The sequence below is a fragment of the Orycteropus afer genome, unplaced genomic scaffold (genome assembly GCF_000298275.1).
Source record: "Orycteropus afer afer isolate SDZICR_OR568_19922 unplaced genomic scaffold, OryAfe1.0 scaffold00019, whole genome shotgun sequence".
Classification (NCBI taxonomy): Eukaryota; Metazoa; Chordata; class Mammalia; order Tubulidentata; family Orycteropodidae; genus Orycteropus; species Orycteropus afer.
In genome coordinates this window covers 6,910,553-6,931,553 of record NW_006921606.1, presented here as the reverse complement: position 1 = coordinate 6,931,553, position 21,001 = coordinate 6,910,553, and the positions used below count along the sequence as shown (strand labels likewise).

General features: G+C 41.8%; 1 protein-coding gene across 1 annotated transcript in view; it reads right to left on the bottom strand.

Annotated features, from left to right (window-relative positions):
* The window catches only part of TTC23 (tetratricopeptide repeat domain 23), a 123,547-nt gene that overhangs the window by 19,003 nt on the left and 83,543 nt on the right, over nt 1-21,001 (bottom strand). Inside the window, exons 7-8 of the mRNA XM_007959949.1 lie at nt 19,005-19,132; nt 13,361-13,510 (exon numbers count right to left, since the gene is read on the bottom strand). Of these exons, the coding sequence (XP_007958140.1) occupies nt 13,361-13,510; nt 19,005-19,132 (278 nt within the window). The remainder of the gene's footprint in view (nt 1-13,360; nt 13,511-19,004; nt 19,133-21,001) is intronic.

Genomic DNA, 21,001 nt, shown 5'->3' with positions numbered 1-21,001 from the left:
TCTTATAAGCTTGCATGTGGCTATCTAGATGTAACAATTGGTTTTTCCTTATCTGGAACAGAAAAGAATGAACAAAAACCAAAGTTGCATGGAAACAATCATTTTAAGGGACCATAGAAACCTCAGCTTTCATGAACATGAGACCAGAAGTATGAGATGGTGCCTGGCTACCACTGTCAACTACTCAGAAAGGGATCTGTGTAGGAGATCCTGGGTAGAGTGGGAGAAAAATGTGGGTTGAAACTCAAAGTCATAAAAAAGACCAGGCTTACTGGTCTGATAGAGACTGGTGAAACCCCTGAGACTACGGCCCCTAGTCACCCTTCAGGCCTGGAACTGAACTCAGTCCTGTGGCTTCCAGCCCAACAATAGATAAGCATATAAGGTGAACATTTACACCAGGAAGGTACACTTCTCAGAAAAATCAAGGGAGATCAGAAGGGCAGTTATTTGCACAGGGAGATAACTCAGAGGGCAGGAATATATAAGAAAGAAGGACACAGGGAAAAGGTAACCACAGGGAGAAAGTGGGAAGGGGTGTTACATTATGAAGATTGCAATCAACGTCATGAGATAAAATGTGTAAGAACACCTGTATGGAAAATGAATTTGCTCTGTAAACTTTCACCCAAATCACAAATAAATAAATAAATAACCCACAACAGTTAAATAATCAAATTCACAAGAAGGGATATATTCTGTGTTTTAGGATTTCTGAAAATTTGCTGTCGTTATTCATGGCAATTTTCATGGCATCCCCTCTGCAGAAGTGGACTAGGGTGTCTGTGATAGTTTAGGTTGTGTGACAACTTGGCTAGGCCATGATTCTAAGTGGTTTAAGTAGTTATGATGTAATCATCCCCATGATGAGATCTGATATAATGTAATCACCCCCAAGATGAGATGTGCTGTGAACAGCCAATCAGATGAAAGGAAGTTTCCTCAGGAGTGTAGCCTGCTTCCAAATACATATATGGATGTCCTGGGAAAATTCTCTGGCTTTTCTAATGGATCTCGATCCTGCATCTAGCTCCTTATCTCTGGTTCCTGGATTTAAACCAGTGGCCTGCCATATTGCCTGCCAATCTTGGGATTGTCTTCACAGCGTGTGAGCCAACAATCTGCCATTCTACCTGCCAGTCTCAGTTTTGTCATCCTCTGAAGCCAGTAGCCTGCTACACTGCTTGCTGATCTTGGGTTCATCAGCCCCTGAAGTTGTGTGAGTCAGGAGAAGCCTCCAGCTTGATGTTTGACCCATGGACTTGGAACTTGTCAGCTTCTACAACTGCATGAGCCATTCCCTTGAGATAATTTTTCTCTCTCTTTTTGTCTCTCTTTCTCTGTCTAAACATCACGTTTTTGTTTCTCTAGAGAACCCAGCCTAAGACAGTGTCATTCTCCTCCCTCCATTCCTCAATCTTGTCCTTAAAGTCCTGAAATAGCATCAGAATTTCCACCTGTGAGTTTCAAACAATGGGAGTGCTGATGAACAGTCCTATGTATTAGCAGTCATTGCAGCAGGGACTATACTTGTCATTTAACCCTTTCATGGCCAAATTAAATTTTGCTTTGATTTTGTTGTTGTTGATAACATGTATTTTCAGTAATGGGAGGCATGCTGAAATCTGTTTGTTAGCTTTGCTCTCAGAGGGCATTCAATGTAATAGTATGATGGACATGAAAACTATATACAAATAAACATGTAATAACAACACATGTGATAAATGCTAGGGAAAAAAAGAATAGGGGCTATGAGAAAGAATAAAAGGGGAGAGTGTTGAGTCATTGAAGGTCCTTCTGAGGAGGAGACATTGGAGGTGAGACCTGAAGGAGAGGAGTCAGCCAGGTAACAGCCTTGGGCAGGATGTGTGGACAGTCTCATGCCTGATTGGGATTGGGAAGGGGGAACATGCTCACTCATGCACTCTCTTTCTCTCTCTCTCACTCTCTCTTACACACACACACACACACACACATCCTGTCCCTCCCTTATTTGTTGTCATGTCCCATAGAGTTGCCGCCAACTCATAGCAACCCTGTGTACAACAGAACGAAATATTGTCCAGTCCTGAGCCATTCTCACAGTCCTTGCTATGCTTGAGCCCATCGTTGCAGCCACTGTGTCAATCCATCCTGTTGAAGGTCTTCTGCTTTTCTGCTGACCCTCTGACTCGATGGCACATAACAACAACAACTACTTTACCAAGCATGATGTCCTTCTCCAGGGAATGGTCTCTTCTGATAACATGACCAAAGTAGGTGAGACAAAGTCTGGCCATTCTTGCTTCTAAAGAGCATTCTGGCTGCACTTCTTCCAGCACAGATTTGTTCATTCTTCTGGCTGTCCTTAGTATTTTCAGTATTTTTTTGCAATACCACAATTCAAAGGCATCAATTCTTCTTCACTCTTCCTTATTCATCGTCCAGTTTTCACACGTGTATGAGGTGACTGAAAATACCATGGCGTCAGTTAGGCACACCTTAGTCTTCAAAGTGACATCTTTGCTCTTTAATACTTTAAAGGGGCCCCTTGTAGCAGATTTTCCCAGTGTAATATGATGTCTGAACTCTTGACTACTGCCGCCATGAGTGTGAACTGTGAATCCAAGTAAAATGAAATCTTTGACAACTTCGATCTTTTCTCCATTTTTCTTAATATTGCTTATTGGTCCAGTTGTGAATCTCTCTCTCTCTCAATCTTTTTTTTTTTTTTAATGTTGATGTGTAATCCATACTGAAGGCAGCAATCTTTGATCTTCATCAGTGAGTGCTTCAACTCTTCTTCACTTTCAGCAAGCATAGTTGTGTCCTCTGCATATCACAGGTTGCTAAAGAGTCTTCCCCCAATCCTGATGCTGCATTCTTCTTCACATAGTTCAGCTTCTTGGATTATTTGCTCTCCCTTACTTGGAAGGCCACTAATTCTAAGATGCAAGGATTGATGCAGCTGTGGGTAGGAGAGTCCATGAAATACAGGTAAGGTAGAGAACAGAGACCCTCGGATGAGGAGAGAAACAGGAGCCAAGGGAGAAAGGGAGTGAAACCCTGGCACTGCCACCCACACAGTTGCTCAGAATGGCTTCTTCTGAGTCTCTGTTGAGTGCCAGGCTTGGAGATGTGTGTATCACCCTTCCTATCTCCCTTTCTTTCTCCCCTCCAAGTTGCCAAGTGCTGTAGGTTCTATATCCTTATCGACATCCCTCAACTCCCCCATGACTTTGCTCCATCTCCTAGCCACTGTCTTGGAGCAAGGTACCATCACCTCTGTCCAGGACAACTGCAAACAAATATTTGGAAAACAAATGCATCAGTAGGATTCGAAATTGAGAGGCATTCTGCTGTGTACCATATATGAAGGCTTCATTGTTAAAATGGAGAGCCAGCTTTTTTTTTAATTTTAAATTTTTATTGTGATTTGGGCGAAAGTTTACAGAGCAAATTCATTTTCCATACAGCAGTCCACATACACTTTGTCCCATGATGATAGCAACTTCCCACAAACCAACAGCTCTCTTCCCACTTCTTCCCCCATAGTTATCTCCTTTCTGTGTCCTTCCCTCCCATGCACTCCTGCCCCCTGAGCTGTCTCCCTGTGTACACACAGCCCTTCTATTCTTCCATGATTGATCTCTCCAAGGAGTGTATCTACCTAATGTAAATGTTCCGTTCATATGCCTGTCTTTTGCTTGGCTGAAAGCCACAGGAGGGGGTTCAATTCCAGACCTGAAGGACAGCTAGGGGCCATAGTCTTAGGGGTTTCACCAGGCTCTATCAGACCAGAAAACCTGGTCTCTTTTTTTTTTTTTAATGATTTTTAGTTTTGTTCCATGTTGTTCTCCCACTCTACCCAGGATCTCCTACAGAGATCCCCTTCCTAGTGGTTGACAGTGGTAGCCAGGCACCATCTAGTTCTTCTGATCTTGTGGTCATATGGGCTGCAGATCACATGGTGTATCAGTCCCTTGGACTAATTGTTCCCATGTGTCTTTGGTTTTCTTCATTCTTCTTTGCTCTGGACGAGGAGAGACCCATCGTCGAGTCTAGATGGCCACTTACAAGCTTTTAAGATCCCAGTTGGGAGAGGCAGCTTTTTATATCAAAATCAGATTTGCCTATTCCTGAGGCAGCTAGATCAAGGGATCCAGAATCTAGTAAAGCTGAGCCCTTTAAGTTGCCTTTCTTTGGCTTAGGTCCCTGATGAGATGGAACTTGACTGTTGCAGGGTTTTCTGAACATGGGCAGGCTGACCATTGCTCTTCCAATATGTTTAAGGTTACACAGCATTTTTGTGGTAGGAGAGGTTGCCTTACCCTTATCCTTGGCCATCCACCCACAAACTCATGGTTTCCCTGGATTTAGTGAGAATCTAACAAATTGCCATATAGTCTCAGGCTAGGAACCAGATGCACAGTTCTGTACCTCTCTGTACTTTGATGCCCTTTAGGAAGCTCTAAGGCATTGCTTGGAGTCCATGGGTGGTGCAGCTCAACTATTAACTAAAAGATTGGCAGTTTGAACCTACCTGCCTTGGAAGAAAGGCCTGGTGATCTGCTCTGATACACATGGGGTCACCATGAGTTGCCAGCAACTGTTTGTTTATTTTTTAGAAAAGATATTGTTGATTCACCAAGACAAAGAAGATCTTAGATATTGTAGGAGCTCTTCCACAGTAGATGTTGCCTTGTCCCTAGGCAGTCTGTGCACACTACACATCTATGTTTTCTAAGGGGCAGCAAATGCTGGGGGAGCTATATCTAATCTGCTGGAGTTAGGGGCCTGGCCCAGCAGAGAGCTCCTCTCCCCTGCAGCTGAGGATGTCAGGGCAGCTGGGACCAGAGAACCTGTCATTCTCACCTACATCTGACCACAGAAGGTTAAGAACAGATGATCCTGACCCTGACCCGTCTAACTATCTATCCTCATACCAATCCACTTACAAACATCTTCAAGGAATGCATGCTTGAAAGGTCTTTAAAAACAATCTTCTCTTTAAAAGGGGATTTGAGGTGACTGCTGCAGCCCAACAACAGGTTAGGAAAAGATGATTCAGAAATCAGTGTCAAGGAAAAATAGGAATCTAAACATGAAAACAATGGGTGTTAACATGCTCAGTGTGGACTCCAAATTTGGCTCTGGATCTCCTGGTAGCCAAGGCAACAAAGCAAACACCAAATACATGAAAAGGAAAGTAAAACTAAGTAGACAATGATGGAATCACAAGACAGGAGTTGTATATAAAGTGTGGCCATAGGACAGTTTGGTGTGTTTGGATGTGTGGAGGAATGGCTAGACAACAGCAAAGACCTGGTGGTCTGCTCTCAAGTCTTGACCCACAAATGACTGAAAATTTTCCTTTCCCTTCCTGCATTAGATTCATTAGAGTGGCTCCAAATTTCTTGGAGAAAGCTGTCACATAAAATTACATTATTCTTTTTGGAAAATGTTTAATGTTCAGAGCTTTAAAGTTGTCAGATAATAGACTGAACCCTGATTATAGTACCTAACATGGAAACCAGGTGAAATATAGGACCCAAATCCCACTTCACAGCATAACTGTTGTCTTTGTTGCTATTGTTAGCTCATCCAGTCTGTCCCCAACTCATGGAGACCCATGTGTGATAGAGGAGAACTTCTCTATAGGGTTTTCTTATCTGTAAAGAGGTCTTTTCTTCTACAGAGCTGCTGTGTGGGTTTGAACCACCAACCTTTAGGTGAGCAGCTGATGGCAAACCATTTGACCATGTAGGCTTTCACAATATAACTAGGCCCAGATAGGTGTCTCTATGGAAGTAGATTGTGAGGAGTGGCTGGTAAGTTTGAACCTACACCTTCTGGTTAGCAGTCAAATGCCTTAGGCATTATGCCACCAGAGCTCCCTGCCCTGTGGAACAGTCTTCATGAGATTTTTGCAGCCTTCATTTTCACCTGGATGAAAAAGTTGGCAATTATGCCCATCATAGAATCAAACTATATCTCTGTGCTGCAGAAGCATGTGAACTTTTGCTATGGAAATTTCCATTTGGAGCCAACAGAGTTCTCCTATTTTCCCCTGCAGGCAGATGCTTTTAAAAGACAGATCAATAATACGGTTCTCTAGTCAGTAATTTAATCCTACTGTCTGCTTTGTTTCTCAAGCCTTCCTGTTCCTCATGCCTGGTAGGACCATGCCTGAACCATTCAGGACAGGATAGCACATCTGGAAAAGCCACTTTTTAATGGATTCCTGCTACTGTGTTGAAAACTTGGGTGATAGAGCTGTTATGTTAAAAACAAGAGAGGCACCACTTGGCTGGTGGCTGGAGAAAGCTACTGTCTTCACAGAGCCCCAGTGCTAAATATGGAATTTAAGAAACACCAGTTCAGCAGCAGATGTGAAAAGCATGTGTGAAGTCCCTGCCTGTGCCCTGGTGTTCCCTGAACGATCAGTTTGTCCTCAGATGGGTCCACATGGAGAGCTATAAATGACAGCTGCATAGCTGCATGTACAGCATGCACAACCTCCCAAAATAAGAGTTTCAACCCCTTGCTCTCCCATTCTGACATGTGATATCTATACAATGCCAAAGCCAGTGCTTTCAGGACAGATGAGTAATGAGGCCAAACTAAAGGAAAACAATGGCACTGGCTTCCACTACAGGTTATCTGAGTGATAAAATTGGAGTTTCTTGAACCTGAGCGGATTTACAGCCACTGGAGAGGTACTATGGCCCAGAGTGGGATTCTCAAACTTCCCTCAGGAAGGTAGCTAAAATTCAGATCCCAGTGCTGTGCCTCAGGGAGGCTGATTCAGAAGGTCACTCTGGTGGCAGTGGTTCAAGACCCACTCTTGGTGAAACACAGGCCAAAAAGTTGTTGTTGTTGTTATGTGCCGTCGAGTCAAACCCGACTCGTAGCGACCCCTCCTTGGGTTTCCGAGGCAGTATCACTACGGAAGTAGGATTGCCCAACCTTCCTTCCGAGGAGTAGCTGGTGGGTTTGAACCGCCAGCCGTCTGGTTAGCAGGCAAGTGTCTTAGCCACTATGCTGAGGCTAAAAAGTACATAGGCTTTATTTCAGAGAAATCTGTCTGTGGAAAGTTCACCCATGTTGATGAGCCTCAGGCTTCTTGATAAGAGTGGGCTGTTAAGTCTGACAGCAGGACTGCTCTAAAGATGAGGAATGACTGACAGCTGAGCACCCCCTAGAGGTAGCAACCGAATACCAAGCTGCCACCACTGCCACCAGTTGACCCTGACTCATGGTGACCCCATGTGGGTCAGAGTAGAATAGTGCTCCATAGGGTTTTCATTGGCTGATTTTTAGAAGTAGATCACCAGGCCTTTCTTCCCAGGAACCTCTGAGTGGGCTCATACTTCCAAGCAGGAGGTCAGTAATGATACCGGCCCAGCCCAGCCCAGCAGGCGCCAATAGGGCTGAGTGAAGCCCTACTGGCCCCTCCCCAGACTTTCTCAAGTTCTTTGTTATTTCCTGCCCTCTTCCACATCTTAATCCACACTACCCCCCTCACACACACCTGTAGTTGAATGACTAGGCTGAACCCTTAGAAAAGTTTCCCCCATTTCATGTACCCTTCTCAGGGGAGAAGAGAGGAAAGGAAAGAAATGTGGAGATTCCTAACTGGCTGGCAGCAGCCTTGGCCTTTTCCTCCATCCTGAGGAAAGGGGAGGGTGCACTGGCAGAAATGACAACTTTTCAGCAGCTCCCCTGGGACAGGGTCAGGGCTTAACTGCAATCTCACCCACCTCACCTCAGTGAATAGCCATGGGAAGCAAGGAGAATGGGTATTCTGTTGTCTCCATTACATGGATGACAAAACTGGGGCCACTTGCCTTAAGACTTCGTCCACTCCATTCCATTTTCAATACTATCATCACAATGATAGTTTTGTTTTTTTAAATCCAAAGTACAAATATAGACCTGAAGTACTCTGCTTAAAATATTCTCAATGGCTCTCATCTGCTTACAGCAGTGATCAGAGAACTTTTTTCTGCAGAGTCCAATTGTAAATCCTTTAGGCTTTGTGGGCCAAGAGACAAAATTCAGGTCACTACATGTTGTTGTTGTTGTTATGTGCCGTCGAGTCAGCCCCAACTCATAGCGACCCCTCCTTGGGTTTCTGAGGCAGTATCACTACAGAAGTAGGACTGCCCAACCTTCCTTCTGAGGAGTGGCTGGTGGGTTTGAACCGCCAGCCTTCTGGTTAGCAGTCAGGTACCTCAGGCACTATGCTACCAGAGCCAAGAGACAAAATTGAGGTCACTACATAGGTACTAGGAGCTCTGGTAGCATAGTGCCTAAGGCACTTGACTGCTAACCAGAAGGCTGGTGGTTCAAACCCACCAGCCACTCCTTGGAAGGAAAGTTGGGCATTCCTACTTCCGTAGTGATACTGCCTCAGAAACCCAAGGAGGGGTCGCTGTGAGTCAGGGCCAACTCGATGGCAAATAACAACAACAACAACAACACAGGTACTATGTAACAAGTTGTTGTTAGGTACCGTTGAGTCAATTTTCGACTCATAGTGACCCCATGTGACAGGGTAGAACTGCCCCATAGGGTGTTCTAGGGTGTAATCTTTACAGAAGCATATTGTCAGTCTTTCTCCCATGGAGCTGCTAGATGGGACAAAACTGCCAATCTTTTGGTTTTCAGCCTAGTGCTTAACTGTTGAACCACCAGAGCTCCTTCGAGCTTGAAAAATAGATCTACTGAGAAGAATGGATTTTTTTGGGGGGGATGGGATAAAATTTCACTTAATTAGGGGGCAAAGTTAGTGTTCCCTATTATCAGATCAACTGCAAATGATCATCTGTAAAAACCACTGTTGGCTCACAGGCCATACAGAAATATGGTGGTGAGCTGGGCTGGGCCTGCAGGCCATCATGTAGAGTCCCTGGCTTTGAGAATCAGCCTCAGCTCTTGAACCTGGCCTCAGAGTTTGGTTCCCAGCCACTCTTCACACACTCCAGCTAGCTTAACATGCCGTCTGTTCTTAAATGTGCTTTGTTCTCTTACCCTGACCCTTTCCAAAGTGTTGCTCCTTCTCCCAGCCCACGTTCCTACTTGGAAATTTTCAGCTTCTCCTACTCTATACTCTTTTCTGGGACTACTTATCTGGACACCTTCCCTAAACTCCCTTCTCCCCATAGATCCCCATAGGGACCTGTAGCATAGAGTTTACCAAACAATATACTTACAGGTTTGCAGACTATAAATCCTCATTAGCCTGGAACCTTCTTAGGAACTGCTTCATTCCTATTTATATTCATTGTACATGCTCAAAAAAATGCGGGGGGGGGGTGCATTGAGGTTCCAGTGAACCCAGTCCCAGGTCTTCTGATTATGGGGCTGTGTTCCCAGCGCTACCTTTGCTCAGGGTAACCTGGCTACCTTGGAAGCACCATGTTCTTTCTTATGTATTATCATCCCCCAGCCTCAGCTGACTGCTCCAGAGATGGGCATCTGATTCAAGCCAGGTCAGTCAGTTTTTTTAAACTTTGACTAACATCCATCTCTCATCAAAGGCACAGAAGGTAGGACATAAAACTCAGGGGAGTGCTGACAGTCATGATCCCCATTGTGAGGGAAGACATTTCTATAAGAGAGAAGGAAGATCATGTGCAGAGAGAAGCTGGGAGGAGTCCTGGGCAGAGTGCTCATGGCTCTAGAGTCTGGCTGCTGACATTTCTCTGAAGGCTCTCCTGCATCCCTGCCTGCTAATCATCTGCTTGGACAGCCCTTCCTAAGATGCCATAGAACATTAAATATCCCCTTATGCCTGAACTTGGAGCTCTGGTGGCATAGTGCCTAAAGCATTTCACTGCTAACAAGAGGTTGGCAGTTCAAACCCATGAGCCAATCCATGGAAGGAAGACTGGGCAATCTACTTCTGTAAAGATTTACTGCCTCAGAAACCCAAAGGGGGTCATTATGAGTCGGAATCGACTTGATGGCAGTGAGTTTGTTTTTTTTTTTTGGTGGGGGGAGCGGTGAGGGAGGAGTTATGCCTGAACTAGTTTGAGCATAGTTGTCAGTTACAATCCAAAGAGACCTACTATACTAATCTTAATATTCTTCCCATTTTGCTACTGGTTTCTAAGCTTTTTTTTTCTTTTTTTTTTTTAAGCAAACAAAATCTTATTCAGAAACCCACGATGTGAAATAGAAGAAAGTGTAGACTGTAGAATACAGAGTGCTTGGTGCTAGGTCCCTACTCCCACAATATCCAGCTTTGTAACCAAGGCTCAGTGAGATACCCTTTCAGCCTCAGTTTCCCTCTTTGAAGGTATGGAAAGTAGAGGTACCCAACAAACTCTTAGGGTTGTTGTAGGGCTTTAATAAGTTAATATATGTAAATCACTTAACACAGTGTCAGGGCTCAACAATCACTTAATAAGCACTAGGCATTATTATACAGAGTTGTTCTGGTGGTGCAGTGGTTAAAGCATTCTGCTGCTAACCAAAGGGTCAGCAGTTCAGATCCACCAGCTGCTCTGTAGGAGAATGATGAGGTAGTCTGCTTCTGTAAAGATTTACCGTCTTGGAAACCCTATGGGGCAGTGGGGCAGTTGTACTCTGTCTTGCAGGGTCACTATAGTGTTGCAATGAGTTAGAATCTATTTGATGGCAATAGATTTTTTTTTTTTCCAGTAATTATAACACGGAAGTGGAGGATGGACTCAAGAGCAACTGCCTCCTTAGCTTCCCTTACATCTTCCCTCACCGTGATGTCTTTGGCACATGTGCAATGTTTAAATTATCTGAAATGACTAGTTTAATATATGTCCTCTTGGCTAGACTGGAAGCTCTCAAAGACAAGGAGCATATTTATCTTGGTCATTATTTTCTTCTCAGGACTGTTAAGCACAGTAATGGCCCTTCGAAGGTGTCCAATAAATATTTGTTGACCAACTGATGATAGAATAGGCACCACACAAGTCACCAAATCTGGTGCTTATCACAGCAGAATCAGAAAGAATTAAGAAGAGGTAAAGACTGGACTTACAGGACAGCCCACTCAGAACTAAAGTTAATGCTTTTAGTTTGGTCAGTGAGGTTACTTAGAAGCTTCCTGTTTTTCCATTTTTAAACTAATTACTGCAATGAAAATATAACATATGAGAATTTGTGAGATATATTAAAGCAATAATAAGAGGAAAATTCATGGTTTTTAATACTTCTATCAATAAAGATGAAATGGGAGAATCAACGAATTAAACTTCTAACTCAAAAAGACAGGAGAAAAAAAAACTACAATGAAATAAAACATGAAGAAATAATGAAGATTAAAACAGCAATTAATGAAGTAGAGAACAGAAAGCAAATATAGTGAGTCAAAACCTCATTCTTGAAAAAAAAAAAAAAAACAGAACAAGCAAAGCACTAACTAAAATCAATCAAAATAAGAGGGGGAGTGGGGCTGAAAGCATAAGTATAAAACTAAGACATTACAAGGGGGAAATAATCATTAAAAAGTAGAATTTATCTCTATGTAAATAAATCTGAAAATGTAAATGAAATGGATAATTACCTAGAAAAATACAGTTTACCAAAAATAACCCAATTTTGAAGGCATCAACAGACCAATTGTTTATAGAGAAAACTGTCAAAAAATTTCACCACTAAAGGAAAACAAAAACCAAAAAAACCACCAGGTCTAAATGGTTACGTAGGTGGTACAAACTTTCAAATGCTACATAAATTACTCCAGTGCACAGAAAATAAAAGAAAACTACCAAATTGTTTTTGTGAAGCATGTACAACATGGATACTTAAACAATAATCACTTACAAATATTGGAGTAAAAATCCTTAATAGAAATATTAGCAAACACATCCATGATCACATAAAAACAAAACAAACAAACAAACAAAAACATGACCAAGGGAGATATATTCCAGGAATGCAAGGTTAGTTCAATATTATAATTAAATACACTATATCAACTAATCTAACAAGAATCATACAAATGTCTTCAGAGATACTGAAAAGCTCTGATTAAATTCAATACTCATTTCTAATAAAAAACAAAACGATGAAAATACAAATTGATGGCTATTTCCTTAACATTATAAAAACATAAAAGCTTTAAACCTAAAGCCAGCATCTTACCAAATAAGGAATCATTAGGAGGATTTCTACTAAGCTCAGGAGCAATGCATGGATGCCCATATTATCCATTACTACTTATCACTGTACTAGAGGTATAGTCAATGTAATTAAGCAAGATAAATCATTTAGAGGCAGAAGGACTGAAAAGAAGTAAAACTATAACTATTTGTAGATGACGTAATAGTATACCTGGGAAAAATCACTGCTGACATTAATAGAAGCAATCAAAGAATTAAGCAAGCTAGAAGGATAAAAAATTAAGAGAGAAATCAATGGTCTTCATGTACACAAAAATAACCAGATAAAAGATGTAGCTTCACTTACAACAGTAATAAAGAAGGTAAAGTACTTAGAAACAAACTTACTAAGAAATGTGCAAAAGGTAGTGAAGAAAACTTTAAAATACACCTGAAAGATACAAAGTAGACAGTGATAAAAGGAAAGACATTCCTTGTACTTGGTTAGAATGACTCAAAATCATCAAAGTGACAGTTCTTTTGAAGTTCATTTATAAAAAACACAACCCCAATAAAAATACTGGCAAAATTTTTATGGAGCCAGACAGGTTGATCCTAAAATTCACATGGAAAAGTGAACAAACATGGCAAGAACATCTAGAAAGCCTGATGTTCTAGGAGGAAAAAGAACTATAAGGAGTGCTTAGTACTACTAGCTATTAAATCATACCATAATAGCTCTATAATTACATCAGTAAGAAACTGGTACATGTATAAACAGAGAGATCAGTGGACTATAACTGAAATCCAGAAATACACTCAAGTATACATGAAAATTTATATTCTATAGACGTGTTATCTTAAACCACTGGAGCAAAGATGAACTTTTTAGTAAAATAGTGCAGGACAACTGGGAAACTATTGGAAACAAAGATAACATTAGATCTATACTTCACACCATACACAAAAATAAACTCCAATTAATAATAGTAATAAAAATAAGTAAGTACTAAAAGAAAACACAGAAAATTCCTGAGAGTACAGAAAGGTTTTCTAAATGTGACTCTAGGTAAAAACAAATATTTGCGTGGTAAAAAATTATTAATAATTCATGAAAAATTTATGCACATAAGATTACTATATCTTTTACTTAAAAAGTGTTAGTGTACATTACACTGCAAAGTTATGTCAACATATAAAGTTTCATTAAAAAAGTACATGCTGGAGGAGAGAAAGTGGCTTGCTGGAAGGGAAGCAGTTTTGTTTTCCATCAGAGTGGGCTCCAACTTTACCTTCTTCAGTTTCTTGTGGGCTCTGCTGTGGTTTCCCTGTGCCAGGTCTGCCCTGCCAAGGAGCCGGTAGGTCTCAGCCACCTCAGGACTGAAATCACCAAATGTTCCGAATTTGGCTTCCAGGGACTCTTTCAGTATGGAGAGCGCCCTCTGTGAAAGGGACAAAACATTGTCTGGTTAAAAGTTTAACAGTTAATAAAGATATGTGACTCTTAAGAAAATTATGCAACTGATGTTTATTTTTAGAGGAATGAGTGCTGGTAGGGAGCCCTGGTGGTGTAGTGGTTAAGCACATGGCTTCTAACCAAAAGGTCAGCAGTTGAAACCCACCAGCCATTCTGCAGAAGAAAGATGTGACAGTCTGCTTCCCTAAAGATTTACAGCCTTGGAAACCCTAGGGGGTTCCTATAGGGTTGCTATGTGTCAGAATCTATTAGATGGCAATGAGGTTGTTTTTCTTTCTTTTTTAGTTCCATGAATTGGGAGCCCCTGAGTGGTACAAACTGTTTCTAATTGAAAGGTGGGTGGTTTGAATCTACTCAGACACCTGGGAAGAAAGGACTGGTGATCTACTTCCAAATAATCAGCCACTGAAAACTCTACTGAGCACAGTTCTACTCTGACACATATAGGGTTGCCATGAGTCAGAATTGACTCCATAGCAACTGGGTGTTTTTGTTTGTTTATTTGTTTATCATGAGCTTAGCCTACTCTCCTCTGGTTAAATAGGAGACAGGAAATAACATATATGGGATGAAAAGTATATAAACAATGAAGAGGAATGAATAAAGCACACCTGGAGGATAATCCCATTTCAGATATTACAGGAATCCACTTTAGCTAAGTAATAAAATCAAAACATTTATGCATGTGAATTCATTTAATCTCCACCTGACAGAGAAGAATACTGAGACACTGAGCAGTCAAGAATTGCTCAAAACAGACTTGTACACCAGTGTCCATTGCAGCATTATTCACAACAGCCAAAAGGTGGAAATGGCCAAAATGTCTACAAAGGGATAAATAAAATGTGGTACAAACATGCAATGGAATATTACTCAGCCATAAAGAGAAATGACATACTGATACTTGCTACAACATGGATGAACCTTGAAAACATGCAGATTGAAGTAAGTCAGACACAAAAGGGACAAATATCGTATGGTTCCACTTATATGAAATATCTAGAATAGGCAAATGTATAGAAAACAAAGTACGTTAGTGGATACCATGGGTGGGAGGGAGGAGGGGAAAAGGTGAACTCACTGCTTAAGGGACACTGACTTTCTGTTAACAGTGACAGGCCAGTGTGAAAATGGATAGTGGTAATGGTTGAACAACATGATAAAAATAACTTTGTTGTTGTTGTTACGTGCCGTTGAGTCGGACCTGACTCATAGCGACCCCTCCTTGGGTTTCAGAGGCGGTATCTCTGCATAAGTAGATTGCCCAGCCTTCCTTCCAAGGAGTAGTTGGTGGGTTTGAACCACCGAACCGCCAGCCTTCTGGTTAGCAGCCAGATGCCTTAGGCACTGAGCCACCAGAGCTAGGGTCACTGAATTTTATATGTAAAGAATGTCAAAATGGCAAATGACTTGTTACACATACATTTACCACAATTTAAGAAAAAAGAAAAGAAACGTGCTCAGACAACTCATTCAATGGCAGAGTTAGGATCTAAATCTGACCAGTAAGTTTAATATTTTTCAGTTCCAGACTCTTTTTCTTCTGTGCACACAGATATTCTTATGTAAGCAAAAACTACAGAGTTTCCTGGCAATTTATCTACATAACATCCAGAACATACTCCGGGGTTTTTTATTTCTCACAGGAAATAGTTCAGGAAACCAAAAGTAAGCATTCCAACATGATATAATGTTTTATTTTCTTCATACAATTTATACCAAAATGAAATTGAAAATATGAGTAGGACAACAAGTAATATTTTCTGATACTAATCTCTTCAGTCAGATATCAAGGCAAACGGGGAAAAATCTATTAAAGTCAGTAAACCTTCCACCCTTTTCCTGTAATTCCTCCATAATCTTTTACATGCCAGCATGATTATGACTGCAGAGCACGAATGTTGAACTCATCACCAAATAATGCATGGGCCAGTGATGAGGCTTCCCTGCCATACAGCCCTAAGGGACTCCTAAAAGCATTCCACATGCAGAGGAGCTAGGAAGGCCTTTGCTCTTTATTGGCAATAATATGAGTTAGTTGCTATGGGTATGTTGGAGAAATCACCTCAAAGGTGCTGATGAGGCAGAAATCAATTTCTTAGGTGAGAAGTCACTGTTGGTGCAGACAGACTATATAAATTGTCAAGTGTGACACACCTAGGTACATGAGGGAGGGACAAGGATTTATACCCACACTGGCCTAATGCTAAAGCCCCTCATACCCAGGGCACTATATCCCCTCTCCCAGTGTCTGTGAGCAAGGTCTCAGTTAGTATAAATATTGGGTTTGGCAGAGTGTCAGTGGGAATTAATCATCAAGCTTTGAGTAGACATGATGGGAAGAAGAACCAGAGATTCCTTTTTCCTAAATCAAACCTTCATGCAGAATAAAGCCTGAGTTCTCAGAAGGAAGATTGGGCAATCCACTTCCATAGAGATACCACCTTGGAAACCCAAGGAGAGGTTGCTATGAGTTGAATTGACTTGATGGCAGTTCAGTTTGGTTTTTTGGGAAAACTAGAGAAAAAAGTGCATGCAGTTAAAGTGCAAGTCAAGGTGACAATGGGAGAGATGCTACATGAGCTTAGAGGAAGCAGAGACTTGGTTAGCCTCTAGTAGTAAGGACAATCCTCAAAGAGAATAAAGATGGAGTACGACCAGGCAATGTTTCCTTCTGTTACACATAAGGTCACCATGAGGAGTGGTTGACTTTATGGCAACTAACAACCACAATAATGGAGAAGAGTGAAGAATAAATAGGATGTAGACAGGCTGAGAAGAAGGGATGCAGAACTGAGTGCATGGGTCTCAGTGGGGAGAAGCACATGGGTGTTTAGGGTCAAGGAGTAGACTAATTTGACAGCAGCAGAGAAAGTGTGTGTGTAGGGGGAGAAGAGAGGAATGATGTGGAGACCCAGACTGAGCCCATAGTGAAGGCCTCATGCCAGGTGGATGAGTTTTGATTTTTTTTTTTTACAATAAGAAAAGTCAGATAAAATAAGTCAAAGAAGGTTCTAGAATAGGAGAGTGTGACAACTGAAGAGAAACCCATGTGTTTCAAACCAGCAGAGTGACCTACACTTCCATTTTAACTTAAAAGACATTTTCATCCCCTAAAATCTCCTGACAGTTGGAGGAGAGCTCTAGTCCACGTGTAGGTTGCGACTACCTCTGTGATGGTTGAGGGCAGCTCATGCTTACCACTGGGACTGTCCTGTGGCCCAGCTTTGTTGGTCAATTCCTGCTAGAACTCACAGTGAGAGGTCTGGAGCCCAAAGGATGAGGGCAATACAAGGTGGTTACATGTGGCTAGGCAGGCTGTGCCATGTACATGATGCCTGTCAAGAAGATGGGTGAGCACTGAAATCTGGTCCATGTCCTGCTCTCCAAGTAATGTGCTTGTGTGGCATGGACTATGTCCACCTAAGGAACTCAACCCAAACCCACTGCCATCGAGTTGATTCTGATCAACCGTAAAGGACAGAGTAGAACTGCCCCATAGGGTTTCCAAGGCTGTAAATCTTTACAGAAACAGACTGTTACATCTTTCTTCCATGGAGCTGAATGCCTTACCCACTGAACCACCAGAGTTCCTCCACCTAAAGAAGGGGTAGCATTTTCTAAAATTATAAGGGCATACTATGGACTGGCAGTGTTCCTAGAATGAAAAGAGCTAGTTTTCTAAGATCTCTGAGGGCAGCCTGGGAGAGTGAGAGGCAACATCGGCTCACCACACTGATTTGGGTGGCTTGGACAGGAGCAGTGAAATGTAGCACCCAAGATACCATGTCAGTTGCCTAAGCAGCAAAAATGACAACAGAAAGCCAGATCAGGAAGGGAGAAGGTGGGTGCCTATGGGAGTCAGCCAGCCTGTAGCCAATTGCCCATATAGCTGCTTCCCACTACCACTACCTCAGCCACTCCCTCCACGTGAGTCCTGTGGAACTCAGGCTGTTTGTGAGACAGGCATTAAACAAACACATACATAAATACTTAAAAACACATTATTATACAAATCCATGTTCTATGAGGAAAAATAATGAGGAGAATCTAACTAAGACTGAGGAGCAGAGTCAGGGATGGGGAGAACCTAATTAAGACTTGGGAATGAGTCAAGGAAGCAGATGAGTCCAGAAGGATGGATGAGCATTAGCCAGGGACCATGGCTTCCTTATTCAGAATGGATTAGAAAAGAACAAGAGTGGAAAAAGAAGTTGGGAGGTTGAATCTTAATTGGAGGTGAGAGATGATGGTAGCTTGGACTAGGCAGTGGGATTGGAGATAGAAACAAATGGGTGGATTAAAGACATCTTTTCAAGGTAAAAATGGTATCCATTTGGATGGAGTGAGGCATGACAGGGCAGGCAGGAGGTGTTACGGATGTATGCACCAGACTTGTGACTGGAGCACTCCCACAGGACTTCTAGAGATGGGTGTATGTGTTGGGAAGGGGGTAGACTGGATCCTCCTGGGAAGGACCTTTCTACTTGGTTGAGTGGTCTGGAAAAATACCAATTATCATGGTTACTTAAGCCCACTCTAGTCTGAGGAACATGGATGTATCTAGACTAAAAGCTTGTGTTCCTTAAACACACATTTGAGACAGGCTGGGAGATTAAGGACTAGGAGCTGACTTTACTAGAGGAAGTCTATAAAACATGAAGGAAATAAAATCTCAAAGATTTGCCTTGATACGTTAGAGTTCAAAGAAATATATGTAAATCAAGTCACAGCATGTAGCTATCTGGTATATTAAACATGTCAGTCTTGAAAGTTAGGTTTTGCATGTAATAAATTCCCAAGGGCTTAATTAACAGTGAATATGAACTCTGGGTTGGAGTCCATTTTGATTCATGTCTATATGGTTCAATGGTAAGAAATGAACTATAACTTCTGTTCTACATAGTTCTCAAGAGATAGGCAAATTCCATCCATTACTAAAATAAGGAATCAGAAGCAATAGATTGTCAAACCCTGTCCCAGCCAGAACTACAGGCTGGTGGTAAGCAAGGCCTCTTACTAGGTCCTCAAGGTCTCTAGATGGATATGACAACTATGTCTCATAAACTATTTTCCAGTTTCCCAAGAGCAAGTAGCCTGAAAGCAGCCACTTGACTTTATCCACTTGGATCCCTTGGAAGCATAGAACATGCCTTACACATAAAGCCAGTTGTAGTTGTTGTCAAGTTGATTCTGACTCATGGCAACTCCATGGGTGTCAGAGTAAACTGTACTCCATAAAATTTTCAATGGCTGAACTTTCAGAAGTAGATCACTGGCTTTTCTTCCAACTATATCATGGTGGACTCGAACCACCAGCCTTTCAGTTAGCAGCCACGTATGTTAACTGCTTGCACTATCCAGGAACTCCACCTTGCACACAATGGGTACTTAATGGATGTCTGAAGAGTGAAGGAGTCACCCACATTAATAACTAGTCAATTTTGATCCAAACTCACCTCTTCTTGTCCAATGATTTTCAGAAAACGGCAAAATTCATCTTGAATTAAAAGAAATTTGGCTCTTCCCATCCCTCCAGCATCTTTCAGGTGAGCCATGCTCTCTTGGAAATACTGCTCAGCCATATCTGAAGAAACGCATCATAACAACTTTGAAAACTGCTTGCAGATTAGAGATAGTAGTTGAATAAATATACTTTTAGTGGTCATGAACTATTTGAAAATAATAAGCATTTGGCAAATGAAACAAGTTAAGGAGACTGTCTTTTTGCTTATTAATGTGTCCATCTCATTAGAAAAGATCTAGGTCTTAGAAGCATACAGCAGTTTGCTTTCTTTGGTTTTCACTCATCTTAGCTTTCCCAGGAATAGGTAAGGAAAGTTAATGCAAAAAGGGGAACAATTCCCAAACCCAAAACCCACGGCAATGGAGTCAATTCCAGCTCATAGTGACCCCATTGGTTTCCAAGCCTGTAAATCTTTATGGAAATGGGTTGCTTTGTCTTCCTCCCATGGAGTAGCTGGTGGGTTTGAACTGCTGACCTTCTGGTTAGCGGCCAAATGCCTTACCAACTGTGCCACCAGAGCTCCTAGATCTGGGCATATCAGTAAATTTTCAAGCTGATTAACCAGTAATTCATCCTCACTCTGGTAGCTCCTCACTGAGGTTAGAACTCCAAGGGCTCACTTACTTTAATGGACTCTGCCATCTTGGGACATGAAAATTCTAGAAAATATGGTTGGCACATGCTGAGGGAAGAAACCCCAATAATTACAAATATACAAACATACTGGTTATAATATAACAAAAATATGTATTTAATCACAGCCAATCTTAAAAGCAAGAAAAGGAAAATCAGGGACTTCCAGTAAGATGGAGGAACAGGCAGACAAGTGACACAGATCCTCTTCAACAAAGAGAAGAAAAACCAATTTACAGAGATACAGAAGATAATCCTGGAACCCTGAGCTTTAAAAGGAACTATACAGAAGTGGATTAGGCACAACTAGTGGAAAAACCTGAAAGAAAACAATGAGTACAGAGACGGTCGGAGCTGCAGATTGTCAGCTACTCTGACGAAACCAATAGCCTGAATATTTCCAAGTGGTGTTGGGACCTGAGAATTGACCTAAAGATCAGTCCCAGTCACCCAGGACTGCAGGGACAACTGCTCTGGTGGCCCATGACTAGGAAGGGAAACAGCAAGGAAGGAGACAACCTGAGCTGTGGACTCTCTGCTGTCCAGAGGGTGCAGCCATTTTGATTGTTTACACATGGCAGCCACTTTGGATATTTAAAGTGACTGAGGGGGCAGCCATTTGAATGTTTACAAGTGGCAGCCATTTTGGATATTTAAAGTGACCGAGGATGCAGCCATTTTGAATGTTTACAAGTGGCAACCATTTTGGATTTTAAAGTGATAGCATTATCATTTGGATTCCAGGGACCTAAGAACAGGCTCTGTTTGCCAGGGGCAGCAAGGACATACAAGAGGCTGACAACACGAAAGGAGACAGGTGGTGAGTGTACAAGTGCTGTCAACTAGGGAATAGAGGAGCACAGCACAGTACCCTCCATATAGATAACATACAAACAAAACAAAGAAAATGAAAATTGTGGGCAAGTCACTCCAACATATAATTACCAATTAAATATAAACACAAAAACATCACAATGCCTTGGAGACAACAGACCATCACAATCCACACAAAGAAGCAAGATAAAGCAGGAGAAACAAGGGACCAGGATACAACCCAAAACACATCCCTCAGGAAGATGCAGCATTGGAACTCCCTAATAAGGACTTCAAAAGAATTATATTTAGGTATCTTCAAAGGATTGAGAGACAGACCAAGGCAAACACAGACAAAACCCTAGAAGAATTTTGGAAGAAAATACAAGAACAAAATGACAAAATAAATGAAAAATTAGAAATGATTCTAAATCTGCAGATAGAAACCCAGAAGATTAATACTAAATTGTCAGAAATAGATAA